Source organism: Hyla sarda, chromosome 3 (assembly GCF_029499605.1).
Source record: "Hyla sarda isolate aHylSar1 chromosome 3, aHylSar1.hap1, whole genome shotgun sequence".
NCBI classification, from domain to species: Eukaryota; Metazoa; Chordata; class Amphibia; order Anura; family Hylidae; genus Hyla; species Hyla sarda.
Genome location: NC_079191.1, coordinates 230,689,259 through 230,709,075, shown reverse-complemented (window position 1 = coordinate 230,709,075; position 19,817 = coordinate 230,689,259). Strand labels below are relative to the sequence as shown.

The window sequence follows — 19,817 nt, the reverse complement described above, 5'->3', positions numbered from 1 at the left end:
CTAGAACTCAGGCAGTGAGCAGTCATTCGGTGATCGGACACACAGGAGGAAGGTAGGGGCCCTCCTTGTGTGCTCCAGCTATTCGGGACGCTGCGGCGGTCCTGAACAGTCCATTGAGCTAGCCGAGAGTAGTTTACTTTCACTTTAGACACGGCGATCAACTTTGAACACCACGTCTAAAGGGTTAATAGTGCACAGCACCGCGATCAGTGCTATGCGCTATTAGCCACGGGTCCCCACGTTATAGAAAGGGAGCGGACTTGGGGCGTACAGGTACGCCCTGAGTCCTTAAGAGGTTAAAACATTTATGATATGAATTAATAGACCAATGGTGAAGCCAGACTGGGAGCCATTGGGTGCCCTCGACAGCCATAGTAAAGAATAATCTCTTCTTTCTATCAAATACTTACTGCCTAAGGGGTTAAACAACTTTTTGATCTCTGATCAGTGTCCTCATGCTTACTGGTGTTGCAAACAGACTGGGCATATGGATTCTATTGCACATAATGCTGCCATAAGAAAGTGTCACATTAAAAGTCCCATAAACAGACACAGTAGAAACATTATACTACATTTATTAAGGAGTCAACTAAAATCAATATTGTAATATTATAGTGATATCTATATTACAGATTTCCAGGGAAACAATGATAGGTGATGTTGAGTTTTAAAAATGTATTATCCTTTTGTTTGGATACAAAAGATACAGAACTTTAGGGAGCCAAACACTGCCTATGGAATCAACCTGCTTATCGAGATATAATTTCAGAAAAGTTGGTGTAAATAGCTATTGATCAAGTGTGTGACTGCAGGATTTTGCTTTATATTTATTTTGCCAAAACTTAAAAAATAAAAAAAAAATAAAAAAATAAATAAAAAACAGGGCAAATTCCTACCAAGAGCAGCACCACCTTTGTCCTCAGGTTGTGCATAGTATTTCATCAATTTCATTGAAGTGAATGGAGCCAAGCTGTAATACCACACACAACCTGAGTATAGGGGAGGTGTGTATTTTGGAAGAAATTAGCTCTGTTCCTCTATTCCTGGATAACCCATTTTAAAGTATAGATATGTATAACCCCAATCCCACTCCTATTGAGGATTATTGTTTCTCAGTTTAATAGAAGCACAAAGAAATTTCAACCATTACAGACATTACAAATACCAGTTTGTAAATTCAACCAAGGGATTGCAACATCCACAGATTAGGCTTACAATGAATCAATATCCAAATACTCTAAAAACAAGGGATGACACCAAGGGCCCTTAGCGTGAGGTTCCCTACTTTCTTGTGCATTTCCATTTTCCAATAAAATATAGTATGCTGATTTGTTTTGCTAAATCTGCTTATGAGGTAGACACCGTGCTTTGAGGCATAACTTGTCAATATGGCTTCAGTACTATTGTCTTTCTAGACAATTTCTAGTGCTTATATTTTACATGTTGCAAGTGAAATTGAGGTCATACTCAAATACAGCTTAGATAAAATATAGACAAAGCATTGATAATATTTGGTGGTCATTTTTAAGATATGCATTCTATAAAAATAGCAATAACATTTTACATAATGTGCCATTAACGGTTTTGTTATAAAATTGTTGAAGAAATATATATATATATATATATATATATATATATATATATAATTTCTATATGTTACCATGAGAAATACCATAATGCCTCCCCTCCAATGATAACAAGCATTCATTTGGAAATGTTGTATCTTCTGATATATATAAACACTACTAAACATTGTTTTAACTTACCCACATTCTTCATTTTTAGATGATAAAACAGTTGATGCATATTCTGAACCAACTTAGATGACAGTTGTTGCCCTTTCCCCATTGCAATGTTGAAAATGCCAGTAACAACCATTAACCCATTTTATTATGCCTTACTTCAAATACAGTTTGTAAACAAATGTACAAATGAAAGATGCAGCAATATGTATACTGTTTTTAAAAAGGTTATTATTTCTATGGGAAGGGACTGTGGGTTTTTTCAGCCATGGACCCTCCTACAATACCACTATACTAGAATCACTTTTATTATGTGATCTTTAAGAGTCTGACCATTGGGACACACAAGAACATGCTGTTCAGCTATCTATGTTTGGCCTATAGAGTAGAAAAGAGCAGCAGCACACATGTCAAGTGTTGCTCAACTCAAACAGGGGATCCAGCACCCCAGTTCTCAGCCATAGTGGTCAGATGTCACTATCACGGTATCGTTTCCGGGAAAGCACATCTTAGCTAACAGCTATTCTTCAGTAAGGCAATTATAGAGCAATGTTTGCTGAATTATAATGGTGGGCTAAAATTCTTATTTTATGTAAACATATCTATATAGTTTGATGCATTTTAAATGATAAATATAAAACATTTCACTGTAGTTTGTAATTTACTGTATAGGCAAGAAAGAAACAGTAACTAACAAAAAGTTGTAGGAGTGGCAAAAACTAAAATAAAGAATAAAGATAAAATTAAAACATATTCAAGATTTATATAGTGTTGTAGTAAAAAATCTAAATTAAAAGTTCTTTAAATTAAATTAAAGTTCTTGCCTATTCATCTAGATAGGGCAATTTTACTATGTACAGAAAATGGGCCTCCCTTAGGCCGCCTGGTCATTATTTGAAAGATATAGCTTATTTAGTGCGACACTACTCAGTTGTGTGATAGTTATTAAAGGGGTACTCCGGTGGAAAACTTTTTTTTTTTAATCAACTGGTGCCAGAAAGTTAAACAGATTTGTAAATCACTTCTATTAAAAAATCTTAATCCTTTTAGTACTTATTTGCTGCTGAATACTATGGAGGAAATTATTTTCTTTTTGGAACACAGTGCTCTCTGCTAACATCATGGCCACAGTGCTCTCTGCTGACATCCCTGTCCATTTTAAGAACTGTCCAGAGTAGAAGAAAATCCCTATAGCAAACATATGCTGCTCTGGACAGTTCCTAAAATGGACAGAGATGTTAGCAGAGAACACTGTGGTCATGATGTCAGCAGAGAGCTCTGTGTTCCAAAAAGAAAAGAATTTCCTCTGTAGTATTCAGCAGCTAATAAGTACTAGAAGGATTAAGATTTTTTAATAGAAGTAATTTACAAATCTGTTAAACTTTCTTGCACCAATTGATTTAAAAAAAAAAAAAAAAAGTTTTCCACCGGAGTGCCCCTTTAATGCCTTCTTTTTGTTTCAAAACGGCTGAAAGTTTGACGTAAATTTTTTGTGCATCTATTACTTTAAGACCGTTCTTTCATATACTGTAATGTGTGATGTATTTGAAGCAAGGTCAAAAATCTAAATAAAATATTTTACAGAAAGAGAGGGCACATTTATCACAAACCTGACTATCTTTTCTGGCTATCCTTTTAATACCAAAAAGTGAACATAAAAATTCAACATAAATAGACAAACATATAAATGACAGTAAAAATAAAGCAAACAATAATCAATGACCAATATATCACTATTATTTCACATTGACCTGAAGTACTGTTTCATTTAAAAAGCAGTATTCTAAGTCTTAGACACTGCATAACTGTTAAGAATCTCACTAGTAATTGTTATAGAAATTAATTTAGCACATCGGGGGACATGTATAGTGTTGAAGGAGATAATATCATGCCATATATACCTAGAAAAAAACATCCATGTTTGTCTTGGTTGGAGGGATCTCTAGAGAACAGATTATTTGCACAACCTCTGTGTCTAATAGAAATCACACAGATTGCTTACATTGTAACAAATAAAGAGAAATCCAGCGTGGTAGTTCAAGCAGTACTTAGATGTATTCAGCAATTAGCCAACATGGATAACAGGTGACGCGTTTCAGCCACAGTATGTAGCCTTAGTTGTACGACTAAGGCTACATACTGGGGCCGAAACACATCACCTGTTATCCGGGCTGGCTAACTGCTGAATAAACGTCTAAGTATTGCTGGAACTACCACGCTGGATTTCTCTTTATTCGTTACCATTTCCTCGGACTGGGGTCCTGTCCATGTCGTGGTGAGTGCGAGAGGGTGAGCTGTGTCTACTACTTCTGGCAAGATTGCTTAAATGATTTGTTTTCATTAGGGTATATGTTTAAAATGTGTCAATACATATTTGGTTTTCAAATATGTTTAAATGTTGTATATTTATGGAAAATTTACACTAAAATAAAAAACCCAGAAATGGTGGCAAAACACCAGGATAAATGTTATACTTCAAGCAGTATTTTAGCCCATAAAAAAGTTTTAAAGTGAGTGAGTACACTGTAAAAATAAAAAATAAACCATACTCACTGATCCCGCTACAGCTGCCATTTTGACAGCTTTCACCTCCCTCTGCTCTCCACTGCTTTCTGGTTCCTATGACATGTTAATCCTGCAGGAAATGCCCTTTAAGAATCACTGACTGCAGCTGTTAACTTCCTCAGTCAGGAAACAGCGGTGAGCAGTGGAGACTAATACTCATTGGAATAGTGGCTGCAAGTATTGAAGGCAGGTGAGTATGATGTATTTTTTATTTTTTTAGATCAATCTGACTCATTTTCAAAATAATAGATTTTTGGGGCTGGAATACCCCTTTAAGATAAATTTATAAGTACTGTTTGTGACAGTTTTCATGAATGTACTTTTATGTTTGGAGTAATAATATTTGAAATTGGATATTAAAATATTTTTCTGTCAAGTGCCTTCCTTGCAGGGCCAGAGAAAGATTGTTTTTTATTGTAGCTGCTGAAAGAAACCTATGCAATGCCCTTGATTCCCCTTGGAATTTACTGTCCTTTTAATCTTCATTTGTTGAACTGTTCTAGTTATTGTAACTCGGAATCAGTTCTGAAGAAAGCAATACTCATGAGGTCTCCAAAAGCTGAGCAGGCAGAAATGTGGGAAGCTAACACTGACAAAAAAGAAACTAGGCTAGAAATGAAGATTACATAGTTGACAGATTTATAGTATTGTATGTGTACCTGGTTTGCTGTACAGTTGTGGAAATGTTATGCAACATTATACATGGGAGGGAAAAATACATTTAAGGGATCATTTACGAGATAAAAAAGAGAGAAGAGATAACTAAAAATCTAGTAAAGACTTATTAAACATATGTATAACCCGATATTTATTAAATATAAAGTATATATGATGATAGCCTTCATCAACTGTATTGCTGGCATGATATTCTTGTCACATTATCAGCACAGCGTGCTGTAAAAGGAACAGGAACATTTGACTTTTATGTACTTAACTGTACAGTAGAATGTTAAACATACCTAACTAGTTTATGTTGGACTCTATGCTGAACTCCTAAGACTTCTGAAGAGGTCCTGTGATATCAACCATTAGCAACAGATCCTTTAATTCCTAGTGTGAAATGAAGCCCTTATGGGTAAGACTTATATTTTCTGCATATTTTACAACATTTGATAAGAGATCAACACCTTGAAATCCTTGTCATGTACCTCTAACTATTCCCCTTCCCACAATTTTTGCAGGGTGGCAGGGTTCATTATCCTGCAGAAGAGGCACACTGCCATTGGAGAATACCATGATCCTGCTGTCAATTCCCCAGTTGTCCTCCCTTGAATTATTTGTTGGTGGACACTGACCACTGAATGCCAGGGACACCCCACAGGACCTGTTTTTTTTGGGAATCTACTGACCTTATTGCTTAGCCATCTTGATTTAACCCTTGCAATTCATGTAGTTGCCCATTTTATCATTTTTCAACACATGAACGTCAAGAAGGGACTGCTTGCTTGCCAGGGGACTGGAGGTGTCATTTTTCCACCTTCAGGAGAGTGCCAAAAGGTGTGTTGGGACTTATATGGAGTGCATATTCTACATGTATTTTAAGAATAAGGAAATGCATAAGAATAATTTTCTCTTATGATAATTCACAGTATTCACTTCACCTTTCAGTGGTTTTAATATTATGGCTAATAACTATCTATCTATTTCAGCATATGGATGATATTTCTTATTTGAAAAGTTTAAAGATTTTTTGGATTGAAGAAAAAAATAAAAATTATATATATATATATATATACACACACACACATACAGTGGGGATCAAAAGTTTGGGCACCACAGGTAAAAATTTGTATTAATGTGCATAAAGAAGCCAAGGAAATGTGGAGAAATCTCCAAAAGGCATCAAATTACAGATTAGACATTCTTATAATATGTCAACAAAAGTTAGATTTTATTTCCATAATTTACACTTTCCAAATAACAGAAAACAAAAAAATGGCATCTGCAAAAGTTTGGGCACCCTGCAGAATTTATAGCAAGCACTGCCCCCTTTGCAAAGCTGAGACCTGCCAGTGTCATGGATTGTTCTCAATCATCATCTGGGAAGACCAGGTGATGTCAATCTCAAAGGTTTTAAATGCCCAGACTCATCTGACCTTGCCCCAACAATCAGCACCATGGGTTCTTCTAAGCAGTTGTCTAGAAATCTGAAACTGAAAATAGTTGACGCTCACAAAGCTGGAGAAGGCTATAAGAAGATAGCAAAATGTTTTCACATGTCAATATCCTCTGTTCGGAATGTGATTAAGAAATGGCAGTCATCAGGAACAGTGGAAGATAAAGCAAGATCTGGAAGACCAAGAAAAATATCAGACAGAACAGCTCGCAGGATTGTGAGAAAAACTATTCATAATCCACATTTGACTGCACAATCCCTCCAGAAAGATCTGTCAGACACTGGAGTTGTGGTACACTATTCCACTATAAAGCGATACTTGTACAAATATGGTGTTCATAGAAGAGTCATCAGAAGAAAACCTCTTCTACGTCCTCACCAAAAAAATCAGCATTTGAACTTTGCAAATGAACATATAGACAAGCCTGATGCATTTTGTAAACAAGTTCTGTGGACTGATGAGGTTAAAATTGAACTTTATGGCCGGAATGAGCAAAGGTACCTTTGAAAAAGAAGGGGAACAGAATTTAAGTAAAAGAACCTCTGTCCAACTGTGAAGCATAGGGGTGGATCAATCATGCTTTGGGGTTGTATTGCAGCCAGTGGCACAGGGAACATCTCACGGGTAGAAGGAAAAATGGATTCATTTAAATTTCAACAAATGTTTTATGCTAACTTGATGCCATCTGTGAAAAAGCTGAAGTTAAAGACACACCTCGAAAACCATGGGGGATTACATCAAGAGGCGTAAACTGAAGGCTTTGCCATGGCCTTCACAATCTCCTGACCTCAACATAATTGAAAATCTATGGATAGACCTTAAAAGAGCAGTGCGTGACAGACAGCCCAGAAATCTCAAAGAACTGGAAGACCTTTGTAAGGAAGAATGGGCAAAGATACCTCAAACAAGAATTGAAAGACTCTTGGCTGGCTACAAAAAGCGTTTACAAGCTGTGATACTTGCCAAAGGGGGAAGTACAAGATATCAACTCTGCAGGGTGCCCAAACTTTTGCAGACATTTTTTTGTTTTCTATTATTTTGAAAGTGTAAATGATGGAAATAAATCTAACTTTTGTTGACATATTATGAGAATGTCTAATCTGTAATTTGATGCCTTTTGGAGACTTTTCCATCTTTCCTTTGATTCTTTATGCACATTAATACAAATTTTTACCTTGGCTGCCAAAACTTTTGATCCCCGCTGTGTATGTATATATATATATATATATATATATATATATATATATATATACACACATATATATGCAAAATCATAGGCTGTTGCAGAATCCTGTCAAGCCTTTTTTATTGGACTAACAGTATTTTGTAAAGACAAGCTTTCAAGGCCTTCAGATAACCACCCAATTTAAAACAAAAGCTGGTTAATAGGAAACTACCCCCAGAAACATCATATACAGACAATGGGACCAAACCATGCACCAAACCTCACAGTAAATTCTGCCAACACATCTGCACAAAGTCTGAGGCCACCCACAACAACAGAGCATACAAAATTAAGGGACTATACCCTATGTATAGGATGTTACATTGGTGAAACCAGCCAGAAACTCAATGAAAGGATGAACCTACACAGATCTTCCATCAACAATCATAGATAAAAGGACTATTGCACCCCAGTTGGACACCATTTCACCCAAGCAGGTCATGCCATACATGACCTTAAAATCAAGATTCTGAAAACAAACTTCAAAAACACCCAAGAAATAAAGGTATTTGAAGTCAAAATTATAGTTTTTTATGATTCAAAGAACAGAGGACTCAATGTGGATTTGAGCTTCTTAGTCCATTATCAATACTTCCTATAACCTGTGCTGTATTGTCTTCTCTCCTGTATCTCCCCATGTCCTGCGGTAACACCATTCTCACCCCTGAGTTCTCCACATCTGTTGTTTTAACCTCTGCATTTTTCATGAGATGTAACCTGTGTTTTCTTTTTGGGTGCTCAGAAATGCTTTTGACTTGATAAAGAGAGGACTCCCGAAAGTTTGTCTCTACAAAATACTGTTAGTCCAATAAAAAAGGTACTACAAGATTCTGCAGCATACTATTATTTTGCATCTGCATCACTGGACTGATGTGGCTACTTCAAACTAATATATATTGAGTAGCCATATAAGTCCAGTGATGCAGATGCAAATCAAAAAATGTTGCATTATCTTGTAATACCTTTTTTATTTGACTAACAGAACACAAAGTCGCATCCACAATATCTTCCACATTATCTTCCATAACCGGCGCATCCGTGTGTAAGCCAATAATGTCATGTCCGTCACCAGTCACGAGATTGTGATGTCATGCGCGTCATCAGTCACGGCTCTTTCAGAATAGGTTGCACATGCGCATGTTTGGGGAGTCTAACGCTCCCTAAAACATACTGTGTGCCATTCCGGTCACGTGGCTATGGGTCACATTGTAGATGCCGTCTTAATCATGTGACCGTGGGTCCCGTGACTGATGACGCGCATTACATCACGATCTGCTATTGGCTCGCAGGCTTACACACGGAAGCGCTGATTATGGCACCATGTGGAAGATCTTGTGCAAGGGACTTTTTTTTACAAATACAGGCTGGTAAGAACAATATGCCATGACTCCTTCCCGCCCTCTGCAGTATTGTTTGATTATTGTCAGCTGATAAAATTAACTATATTTTCAATGTTTTTCTTGCCTTTATCACTTTTGTCACTCTGCACTTATTTTTTTTTGTAATGGCACAGTTGGATACTTATATAGCATCCCTTATTGTACACTTATATGTTATGATTATGCATCTGTCACTTTAAATACGTACCATGTATGTTAATGATTTGATCACATGACCATGTCTATTTAAACTACCTTGGATCACTTACAAAAAGGTGGTGTGAGACCAAAGAAACTTTGTCCATTTTTTAGCTGGATTAAAAGCTTAATTTTTGCTACTTCGGTGTGCTGCAGTCGTCCCTATTTATCTCTACATTGTTGGACCCAGGACCGGGTCCCATAGACTGCTTGCACCCATCCATAGGACTTCTTTTCTTGAGAGTGCTGCTCTGTCCTTCTTTTTTTTCTATATATATGTACACAGATACACAAACATATTAAATATTTTACTTATAGCCGTATACCGTTTAGGAAACTAGAAAATAAAATGCTATGAAGAAGAGATGACAATATTTCTTCTAATAGCTAGAGAACACAGTCCAGAATAAATAGTTATTCTATTAAATAAACATAGGAACTAAACCGAGGTTAATCTATTATTTATTTTCATAGCGGTATGACCTACTCTAAAAGCCTGTCAGCCCTAGATTTTATTTCATAATGTAAGGACACATTCTCTTAAATTGTCTAAACAGGAAAAACATCAGGCATGCTGTTGAAATATTTGAAATTGTTCTCCGAGTATGGGCCTTAGCATGAAATAAGTCAGTCTTCTGTGCATTAATACTGCTCTTTCAAAATAGACTATTCTAATAAGCAGCCCCATAAAGAAAGACTTTATATCACAAGCACTAAGAGGTTTTTTATATAATTGCCTGAACAAATCTAGGTGATTCTAATTTCACATTTTGATCTCCTGACCCAGTTTAAAGGGGTTCTCCAGCCCTAAGATATCTTATCCCCTATCCAAAGGATAGGGGATAAGATGCCTGATCGCGGGGGTCCCCCCGCTGGGGACCCCGCAATCTTTCATGCAGAACCCTGCTATCATCAGCCTCCAGAGCAAACATTCCTCCGGGTCTGATGAATCACAATCGGTCGGTGTTCGCTCTGGAGGCTGATGATAGTGGGGTGCTGCATGAAAGATTGTGGGGGTCCCCAGCGGTGGGACCCACGTGATCAGGCATCTTATCCCCTATCCTTTGGATAGGGGATTAGATGTCTTTGGGCCGGAGTACCCCTTTTACCTACAAATCCCAATGAATAATAATCCTGTTCCTAAACAGATTTCTTGTTTCTGTGTAATTTTGTGCACTTGATTCTCTGCCCGTTTCAAACCACCTTAAAGTAATATGAACATTGTTTATCTTCTTGTCTCCATATTAAAGTAGATAAAGACTATTATTAAAGGATCAGATCCGTAATGCTAGTGGGAAATGCCGGTTTGCACTGCATTATTTTATATAATGTAGCACAAAGATATAAATCTGTGAGATGGTACCTGACCAAATAAAACATAATGTAACAAAGTTAAGGCATTAGTATGTCTTTACTTACAGTGTTACACTGATCAGCCTTAAGCCACAGAAAGGTAAGGTAAATAACATTGGTTATTGTGTGACAACAGCAAGAGGTGGAAGGTGGCAAACATAAGGATATTTGACAGGGTTAGAGTATCTCCAAAACAGCAAGTTTAGAGAGTTGTCCCCAGTACTATGAAAAGTAGCCCAAGGAAGGACAATTGATGAACTATAAAAAGGGCCTTGGGCACCCAAAACTCACTGATGCACATGGAAAGAGAAAGCTGGCCAATGTGGTCTCATACTAATGAAGTGCTTCTCTAGAAAACAGTGCTAAAAAGTTACTTCTGGATGACTTCACATGCTCCGTGCCTGTAAGCCCCACCCACTATTTGTAAACATGATGTACATGGAGCAGAAAGATAAAAAGTCACAACATTTTATGCAAAATAGGATTTGCACAAAAATGTGAAACTTTTGTATTTCAGAAAACTTAGGCACAATCTAAATAAATTCCTTCTTGGATTGATGTATAAGTTACATATACTACCTATATAAATGATGTTACAGACCAAGTACTTCCCTTTAAGGCAACATTATTCCTGGCAACCTTTCAACTAACAGGATTTAAAGGATCTGCTGCTAACATCTTTGTGCGATACCTTAGAGACCTTTAAAGTCTTGTAGTGTACTGCCCTGAATATCTCAGAGCTGATTTGATAGCACAAGGAGACCTACACTGATTTTAATGTTATGGCTAATCTGTGTATATTATAATGTGTAATGTGAGCAGGGTATAAATAAATGCTCTCCTACTTTTTTATTTTCACTTTAATGAGTTAAATAAAATGTTTGGAATACATAAGAGCTCAGCTTTAGTGTGAGTCTTGACCGAGCCGATTCACTATTATTGAGTGGTGAATGTGATTATTGGTGTATGTGTAAGTATTCTCTTTGGGCTTTACATGGGTTGCATCCCATTTGGTTGTTATTATTAAGACATATAACAATCACTTATATCCACCGGATAACATCATGATTCAAGGTGATGTCTGCCCTTGTAGTTTATAAGAGGTATTTGTTGAAGCTTCATATGTAATTAACAGTTATTAGTGAGACCCTTGATATAGACTTATATGTAAAGAGTATATAAGTCATAAAAAAAGAAAAGTGTAGAACGTGACCTTTGACAATTATAAATAAGGTAAATTACATAATTGCCAAATAATCACAAGATAGATATGTTACCTGGCTATGACAAAGAGCACACAACTGACACCCAAGTAAGCCAGCAGAATATACATCCAGATATCAGGGGAAAGAGGATTCAGGAAGGAGAAGACGCCTGGGTTTGTACCATTAGGTTTTCGGTACAAAATACTTATTCCAAGTGTCATAAAGGGTTTGGTGAAGTCGATGACCTGTTCTCTAACATACGTGATAGCCAATGGAGCAACTGCAAGATCAGCTTTCTGTTAAGAGAGAAAAAAAAGAAAATAGAATGCTTGTGAGTCAAACATGAAAATAAGAATGTTGTTCAAGCAAGAAGTTTACTAAGACAATAGGAACTCAAACTTTAAAAGGAATTTCTCATAAAAATTACATATTGCTTTTTATGTATTTTATTTTCAAATTTTCCATTTTACCATCTATACTATAAAACAATCTTGTAATTTATGTTCTGGCCACTAAGCCTATTAATTTGCTTCATAGCTTCATCCTGTTTTGAAAAGATCACTTTCCAGCATTGTCTTTCTAAACATCAATGATAGGAATACAGTGAAATGTAGCACCAGTATATAGATAAGAAATCATGTACACTAGCCAATGTACAGAATTCAGTTTCCACTATCTTTTTTAAACAACCTCTGCAAAGGTCACAGAGCATGCCTTAAAACCTTTCTCATACAAGTACATTGGTGTTCTTCAGTCTATTGTGCCCAAGTTAATGGGCTTGCTGTAAAGCATAGCTCTAAATGCTTCTAAAAACTGCATAGGCAAGTTAACCTCCCAATAATATCCCTAAAATAAAAATTATTCCAATCAAAAAATCGAAACAGATTAGAAAACAAAAAAAATTCTCAATTAGGGTTGAGCAAATTGAATCTGACAAATCCGAATTCATTATGAATTTCAGGAAAAATTTGGATGTGAAGTTTATGTTATAGTGATTGTTGTTTAACTCAATGATAAAGTGTTCTAAACTAATAGTGTCCCCCTCCCAAATAAGAATAATGTCGTCTATGTACCGCTTCCAGAGCACCAGGTTTGCACCAAGTCGGGGTAAGATGGTTTGCTCCTCCCATGCCACCATGAACAGGTTGGCATAACTTGGTGCAAACCTGGTGCCCATAGCGGTACCGACCAACTGTAAATAATAATCCCCTTCGAAGAAAAAATTATTTTGTCACCGGGAAAAACTGATCTGCAACACATACCAAAAACCCACTGCTAGAAATAGCTATATAGGGTATAACAGCTGTCATCTACCCAGATGGTTAGCGAATGTCCCCAAAGAACAGTTTCACAAATTAAAAAGAAACTGTACCCAGGAAGACAAATTCCTGGAAGAAGCTGTCAGTCTCACCAATCAATTTAAAGAAAAGAATTAACCCCGTCAGCTCTTAGAACAATCCCTTGAATCAGTTAAACAGTTAGATAGATCTACATTTTTTATGGAAAAAGAAAAAAATGATCCTGGAAGTAATTTTGGAGGAAAAATAGTAATTCCATTTAATAAATCCTACAAAAAGGTAGAAAAAATTATAAAAAAAAACATTGGCCACTGATTAGAGAGGACCGTGATATCGGTAGTCGACTGCCATTACATCCCCCAATTGTCTATACTCAGGCTCCTAACATGGGCATCTCAGTGGCCCCCTCTATTAAACCACCAAGCATGAAAAAAACAGAATGACTCTTGGCTCAGTATGAAGGGCTTTGTTCGCTGTGGCTCCTGTGCTAATTGTAATAAAACAAAAGGTCCAAAAAAAGTAACAGAAATTAATTCATGCACCAACTCTTTCAAATGGAAAATAGAGGACTTTATATCATGCAATACTAAGGGTGTTCTATATCTCATAGAATGTGAGTGTAGAAAACAATATATCGGACGTACAAAAAGAACTCTAAAAATGAGAATTGCTGAGCATTTAAATAACATCAAGAATAAGAATTTAAAACACCCACTTTCAGCACATTTTATCACAACACACAATAGTAATTTGAGTTCCCTCTCTTTTACAGGTCTCCAAATAATAAAAAAAAAAAAGATTGGAGGGGGGGTAGTTATATGATAAAGATGTCGCGTGCAGAAAGCAAAAAGATCTTCGAATTTGCCACCTTGGAACCAGGTGGATTAAACTCCACTTTTGAGCTGTTTGGATTTTTATAGGGGGTGCACTTGGTCATGTGGGACACCCCTGTTTATTGGGGGTGCCCTTCTTGGCCAACTGTAACCCCTATGGTGCATCACAACTCTGCTGTATTCTTTGTGTTTTTATATCATGTTTTATTATGCATAGTTATCCTGTCTATAGTTAATTTATCTACTGGATTATTATATGTTCAATTTTATTTTCATTTTCATTGCTATATTTTGTTCTTTATTTTTTTTATTTTTATTATCTATTATTTATTTTTTATTTTTCATTTTTATTCTTATTTTTATTTTTATTTTATCTGTATTTTTTTTTTACCACTATGACTATTTTTATTTTATTATTATTTTTATTTTTACATTTATTTTTCATTTTTATTTCTATTTTTATTTATATTTATAATTTACTATTTTATTCAGTCATTTCTATTTTTCTTTAGTATATCCTTCCATTTTATGTTTATTCATAATCATCTGTCTATATTTTTATTTGAACAGAAATTTTATGTCTAGTTCCAGTATAGGATCGTTCTGGATTTATTATTATCATTATTACTATGATTATTATTATTATTATTATTATTATTATTTTGAATATCATATTCTTATTTATTTTATTTTTTTTTCATCTCTATTTGTTTATTTTTTTTATTTTTCTATTTTTCATCTTCATTTTTATCACTATTATTCTTGTTACTACGAACTTACCACTGTTATTGGATAACTGTGATTGTTTTGCTATTATTGGATAGATAATGTATTATATGTTATTTCAATATTATATGGTTTTCCAAAGCTGGAGGTGGCTGGGTTGCCCGGTTAGGACGGTATTCACAGTGACCAATGTGTGGATGCCGTCCGGGCCATTTGGGTTAGCCATCTCCTGGCCGTACCGTTCATTAGAATTATGTTACTGCCTGCTGCTACTGATGGCTTCTTGTTTTCGCATTTTGGTCCTATATTCGTTGCATACTGTTCTCACTGTGTATTATTTGTTACACTGTGACCGGTTCTGCCGGCCAACCAGGGCGATATTCACACTGTCCCGCTCCAGTGGTCAATTTTAGGTTTTGACTGTTTCTTGCTAATAGAAATTCCTTCCCCCTATAAAAAGAAGACACTTCACAGTATCAGATATGACTACTGAGGAAAGGGCAGTGACCCCAGTGCCCTGAAACGCGTCTAGTTTTGATTTTATCCGCAACTATTGATCCTGAACACAGCGCCAATACACGAATTTGGATTTGTGCCATCATCACAGCTATCATTACCTGGTAGCCCAGCCTATTCCATCAAGTGAGCACGCACAGCCACTGGTTCCAGCCTCTGCCTCCAGTGTTTGCCTCCAGCCGGTTACCAGTGACATCACACGCTGACCCCACAAGGATTTGCCAACTACCTACAGCAGTGAGTTCCAGTGAGTTACATCAGCGAGCGGCTCTCCATCGGACGGCGCAGTCCAGACCTGACAGCGCCAGCGCAAGCCAGCGCTCAACTCCTGCAACCCTGGGAAGATCGCTGGTATCCTAATTCCACCTACAGCGGACGGCTATCGAGAGACTGGTAAAACATTCAGCCACCCGTGCTATGGTGCTCTACACTTAGACTACAGTGCTACATTCATCTTAACTTTGAAATATTTTTGATATATCTGAACACTCAGAAACATTTTGAAACATCTGAACATTTAACATTTAATAACCAGGCTACAACCTGTGTTAACCATTGAGTGACATTCATGGACGCTGGTTGCTATAACATTATCTGAATATTTGCAACAGGATCAAATGAACAGTTATTCACTAGTGGCAACAATTTTTATATCTATTATATGTTTTATTAATAATTGTGAACTGTCTATCCTATTTATCACACAAGGGCCCTGTGTGAAGATAGTTTATTAGATACTGTTAATTTTAATAAAGTAAAGAATATATATTACAATTGATGCACGGTTTTCAATAATTTAATAATTTTTCATATTTAAAAAAAAAATCCTGTACACTTTACTTGAGGTCGGGAAAACTAGTTTTATTTGTAATTTACAAATCTGTTTAACTTTCTGGCACCATGTGATTTAACAAAAAAGGTTTCCACTGGAGAACCCCTTTAAATCTACTTATGCCTAAATTATCATCCAAATCTTCTTCCAAATTACACTATTTTTCAATTCACACTTACAATAAAAAATTTGCCATCATATCAACATTGTGATCAACAAAATGCAGACCCAAACCAATGCAAAGTGATTACAAACCAAAGGATATCTTTATTGTTTATAGAGAAAACACATGCAATAATATTAACATTCACAGTCACAGTGATGGCTAGGAATGTCAAAATGAAGAATGACAATACAAATATTAAATTGTTATAGTGTGTTATTCTAGATTGTATACTATGCAACTTTTTTCCAAAATCCTAATACTTTACTTGCAAAATTAGACAGAAGAGGTCATCCTAGTACCACTTTAAATGGAAACTCTCATAGAATTAATGAGGCAGGTCGTAAATGTATATCCTGGTTTGATGGTACTTAACGCACCAGGACGTACATTTATGTCCTGTACATGACCGCGAGCATTGGAGCGATGCATGGGTTGTGCGCGGAAGTTCCCGACTGCTGACAGCAGCCAGGGACCTGCCGGTAATGGCCAACATCCGCGATCGCACGGATGTCTGCCATTAACCCGTCAGATGCCATGATCAATACAGATCATGGCATCTGCGGAAGTACGGTCAGGAAAATACATGATCAGATAGCCCATAGCGCTGCCGCAGGGATCCAATTATCTGTAATGGTGGACGGAGGTCCCCTTATCTGCCTTCGCCACCTTCTACGGGTCTTCTGCTCTGGTCTGAGATCGAGCAGACCAGAGCAGAAGATGACCGATAACACTGATCAGTGCTATGTCCTATGCATAGCACTGAACAGTATTAGCAATTGAATGATTGCTATAAATAGTCCCCTATGGGGACTATTAAAGTGTAAAAATAAAAGTTAAAAAAAGTAAAAAAATTTAAGTAAAAAAATTTGAACTATCCCCTCCTCCAATAAAAATTTAAATTGTCCCTTTTCCCTATTTTACCCCCAAAAAGTGTAAAAACAACTTTTTTATAAACATATTTGATATCACTGCGTGCGTAAATATCAGAACTATTAAAATATAATGTTAATTATCCCGTATAGTGAACGGCGTGAATGTAAAAAAAAGTCCAAAATTGATGCTTTTTTATAACATTTTGTTCCAAATTTTTTTTTATAAAAAATGTATTCAAAGTTTTATATATGAAAATGTTGTCTAAAAAGGGGGAGGGGGGTTCCAACCAATCAGACATTTATAAGTTTCTTAGCACTGTACATCTTCTTTAACCTCCTGAGCGGTAATCCCGCGCGTGACTCGGGGTTAATTTTCCCTGCCAGGATCGGTAACCCCGAGTCACGCTCGGGGTAGAATTGCAGAGTTGCCGGCCGGGCTGCACGATATATCGCAAAAGCAATGCAATATAGCGATGCGACCCCCGGGAAAACATGCGATTATCTGCTCGGGTCGGTTCCCATTGTGGGGGCCGGCCAGAGCAGGTAAAGAAAAATACAAAAAGTCAGTGTTTCCCTACCAGGGGGCCTCCAGCTGTTGCAAAACTACAACTCTCAGCATGCCCGAACAGCCAAAGGCTGTCCGGGCATGCTGGGACTAGTAGTTTCACAACAGCTGGAAGCACCCTGTTAGAAAACACTGAGCTAAGTGTAAATGGAAAAAGGAGTAAAATGAAAAAAAACTTTTGCTCACCTAATCCCGGTCCCTGCATATGCAGTTCCCCTCCATGCGGTCTTGTCCCTGCTCTCTTCACTATACATCTTCTAGGACCTTTCCCTTTTCAGCCAATCACAGGCCGCAGTGGTGTAAAGCCAGTGATTGGCTGAAGGGGAAAGGGCTTGTTCTTCAGCAAATACACTAGGTTTGAAATCTGCCCGGCAAACCTAGTGTATGCTGCTACAGGACAAGGTGAGAAGGGGGGGGGGGATGAATGTGACAGGGGGGAATGTGACAAGGGGGGAATATGACAGAGGGGGCATGTGACAAGGGGGAAGAATGTGACAAGGGGGGGATGTGACAGAGGGGGGAATGTGACAGGGGGGAATGTGACAGAGGGGGGAATGTGACAGAGGGGGGAATGTGACAGAGGGGGGAATGTGACAAGGGGGGGAGGGGAATGTGGCATGAAGGGGGGGAATGTGACAAGGGGGGAAGAATGTGACAAGGGGGGATGTGATAGGAGGGAGGGGAATGTAACATGAAGGGGGGAGAATGTGACAAGGGGGGAAGAATGTGACAAGGAGGGGGGAGAATGTAACAAGAGGGGATGTGACAAGGGAGGGGGGATGTGACAAGGGGGAGAAGAATGTGATAAGGGGGGGAATGTGCAAGGGGGAGGAGAATGTGACAAGGGAGGGGAAATGTGACGGGGGAGATGTGAAATGGACGGGGGGGGGAGATGTGAAATTCAATGCAAAAATTTGTACCGCTTTTGGTACAAATTTCCAGACAGAATCATACCGCCAGGGAGGTTAAGGTGGTAAAATCTCATGACAGCTATGCTTTAAGTGGCAGAATGAGTTTCTTTGCCTTTCGTGTAGCTGGTAGGCAATTCAATGTAGGGGCTTTAATAGCGGTGATATTTTATTATTGTATTAGATGCTTGATGCCTTTAACTTCTGATAATTCTAAAGCCTCACAATGTGATAGTCCCAAGATAACTACATGCAGTATTATAAAAATTGAACTTTTTGCTACACATGTACATAATATATATGTGCCTATTATCATGACTAACTGAATAAAATCTGTACATGTTACACTATGCATTTTGTTGTCTATCATTGCAATCTGATTTCTGGTAGAATACAGTTGTTGAATCTTGTTTTCCTCTTCTCTACCCTTAGGAAAAATGTCTGTAGATGAAGTCTAATCTTTGAAGCAAACACTCAAGAAAAAAAACAATATACCTACATTCCTTGATGTTATGAGATGTGATATTTCTAACATGTTTTATTTGTAATAAAAATATCAATGCTTACAGTTTACAGAAAAAAAAAGAGATTGCCTAAGGCAATAGTAATAGGAAATGTCAAGGTCATTCACTCATACCAGCTATATGGTTTGTACACATTGTGGTCTGTGCATTAGTCTATTTATTCTTTTCAGTTTCTTAACAATTTATTAAGCCATTCAATTTTAATCTTGTTGTGTTTTCTTTTACATTAACAACAATACAGTAGGCCTTGTGCAGCAAAAACAAAACATATTGGGGGAGATTTATCAAAACCTGTCCAGAGGGAAAAAAGTTGTTGAGTTGCCCATAGCAACCAATCAGACCGCACCTTTCATTTTTCAGAGGCCTTTTCAAAAATGAAAGAAGCAGCTTTTCCTCTGGACAGTTTTGATAAATGTACCCCCCCCCAAAAAAAAAATATAAATATATATATATATATATATATATATATATATATGACTTAAAGGTTAAGGATTCTTTTTGAGGTGAGTGCCATAAAAAGGTTATAGTTACAACCTATACTTGCGCCAATGACATTTTGAAATAGTATCTCTCAAAGAGGAGCTTGCGCTCTGGTGCCACCCATTGGAATATAGTTTCCTTTCAAGTCATTGCTTGATTCATCCAAGGGCCTTATAAAATGACTGGGAATTTCTGCTAATATCCCAATAGCAAGCAATCAGAGGTCAGTTTTTATATCTTAGGCTGCTTTTGGTAAAATAAAGCTTGCGATAGACAACAAAGACATTTTTTTTCTTTTAGACAGTTAAATAAA

At 37.0% G+C, this 19,817-nt stretch overlaps 1 protein-coding gene across 2 annotated transcripts in view; it reads right to left on the bottom strand.

Moving 5' to 3' along the window:
• The window catches only part of GRIK2 (glutamate ionotropic receptor kainate type subunit 2), an 805,023-nt gene that overhangs the window by 238,713 nt on the left and 546,493 nt on the right, over positions 1-19,817 (bottom strand). For both annotated transcript variants that reach the window (XM_056566198.1, XM_056566197.1), the window contains exon 11: positions 11,857-12,080. In XM_056566198.1, the coding sequence (XP_056422173.1) occupies positions 11,857-12,080 (224 nt within the window). The remainder of the gene's footprint in view (positions 1-11,856; positions 12,081-19,817) is intronic.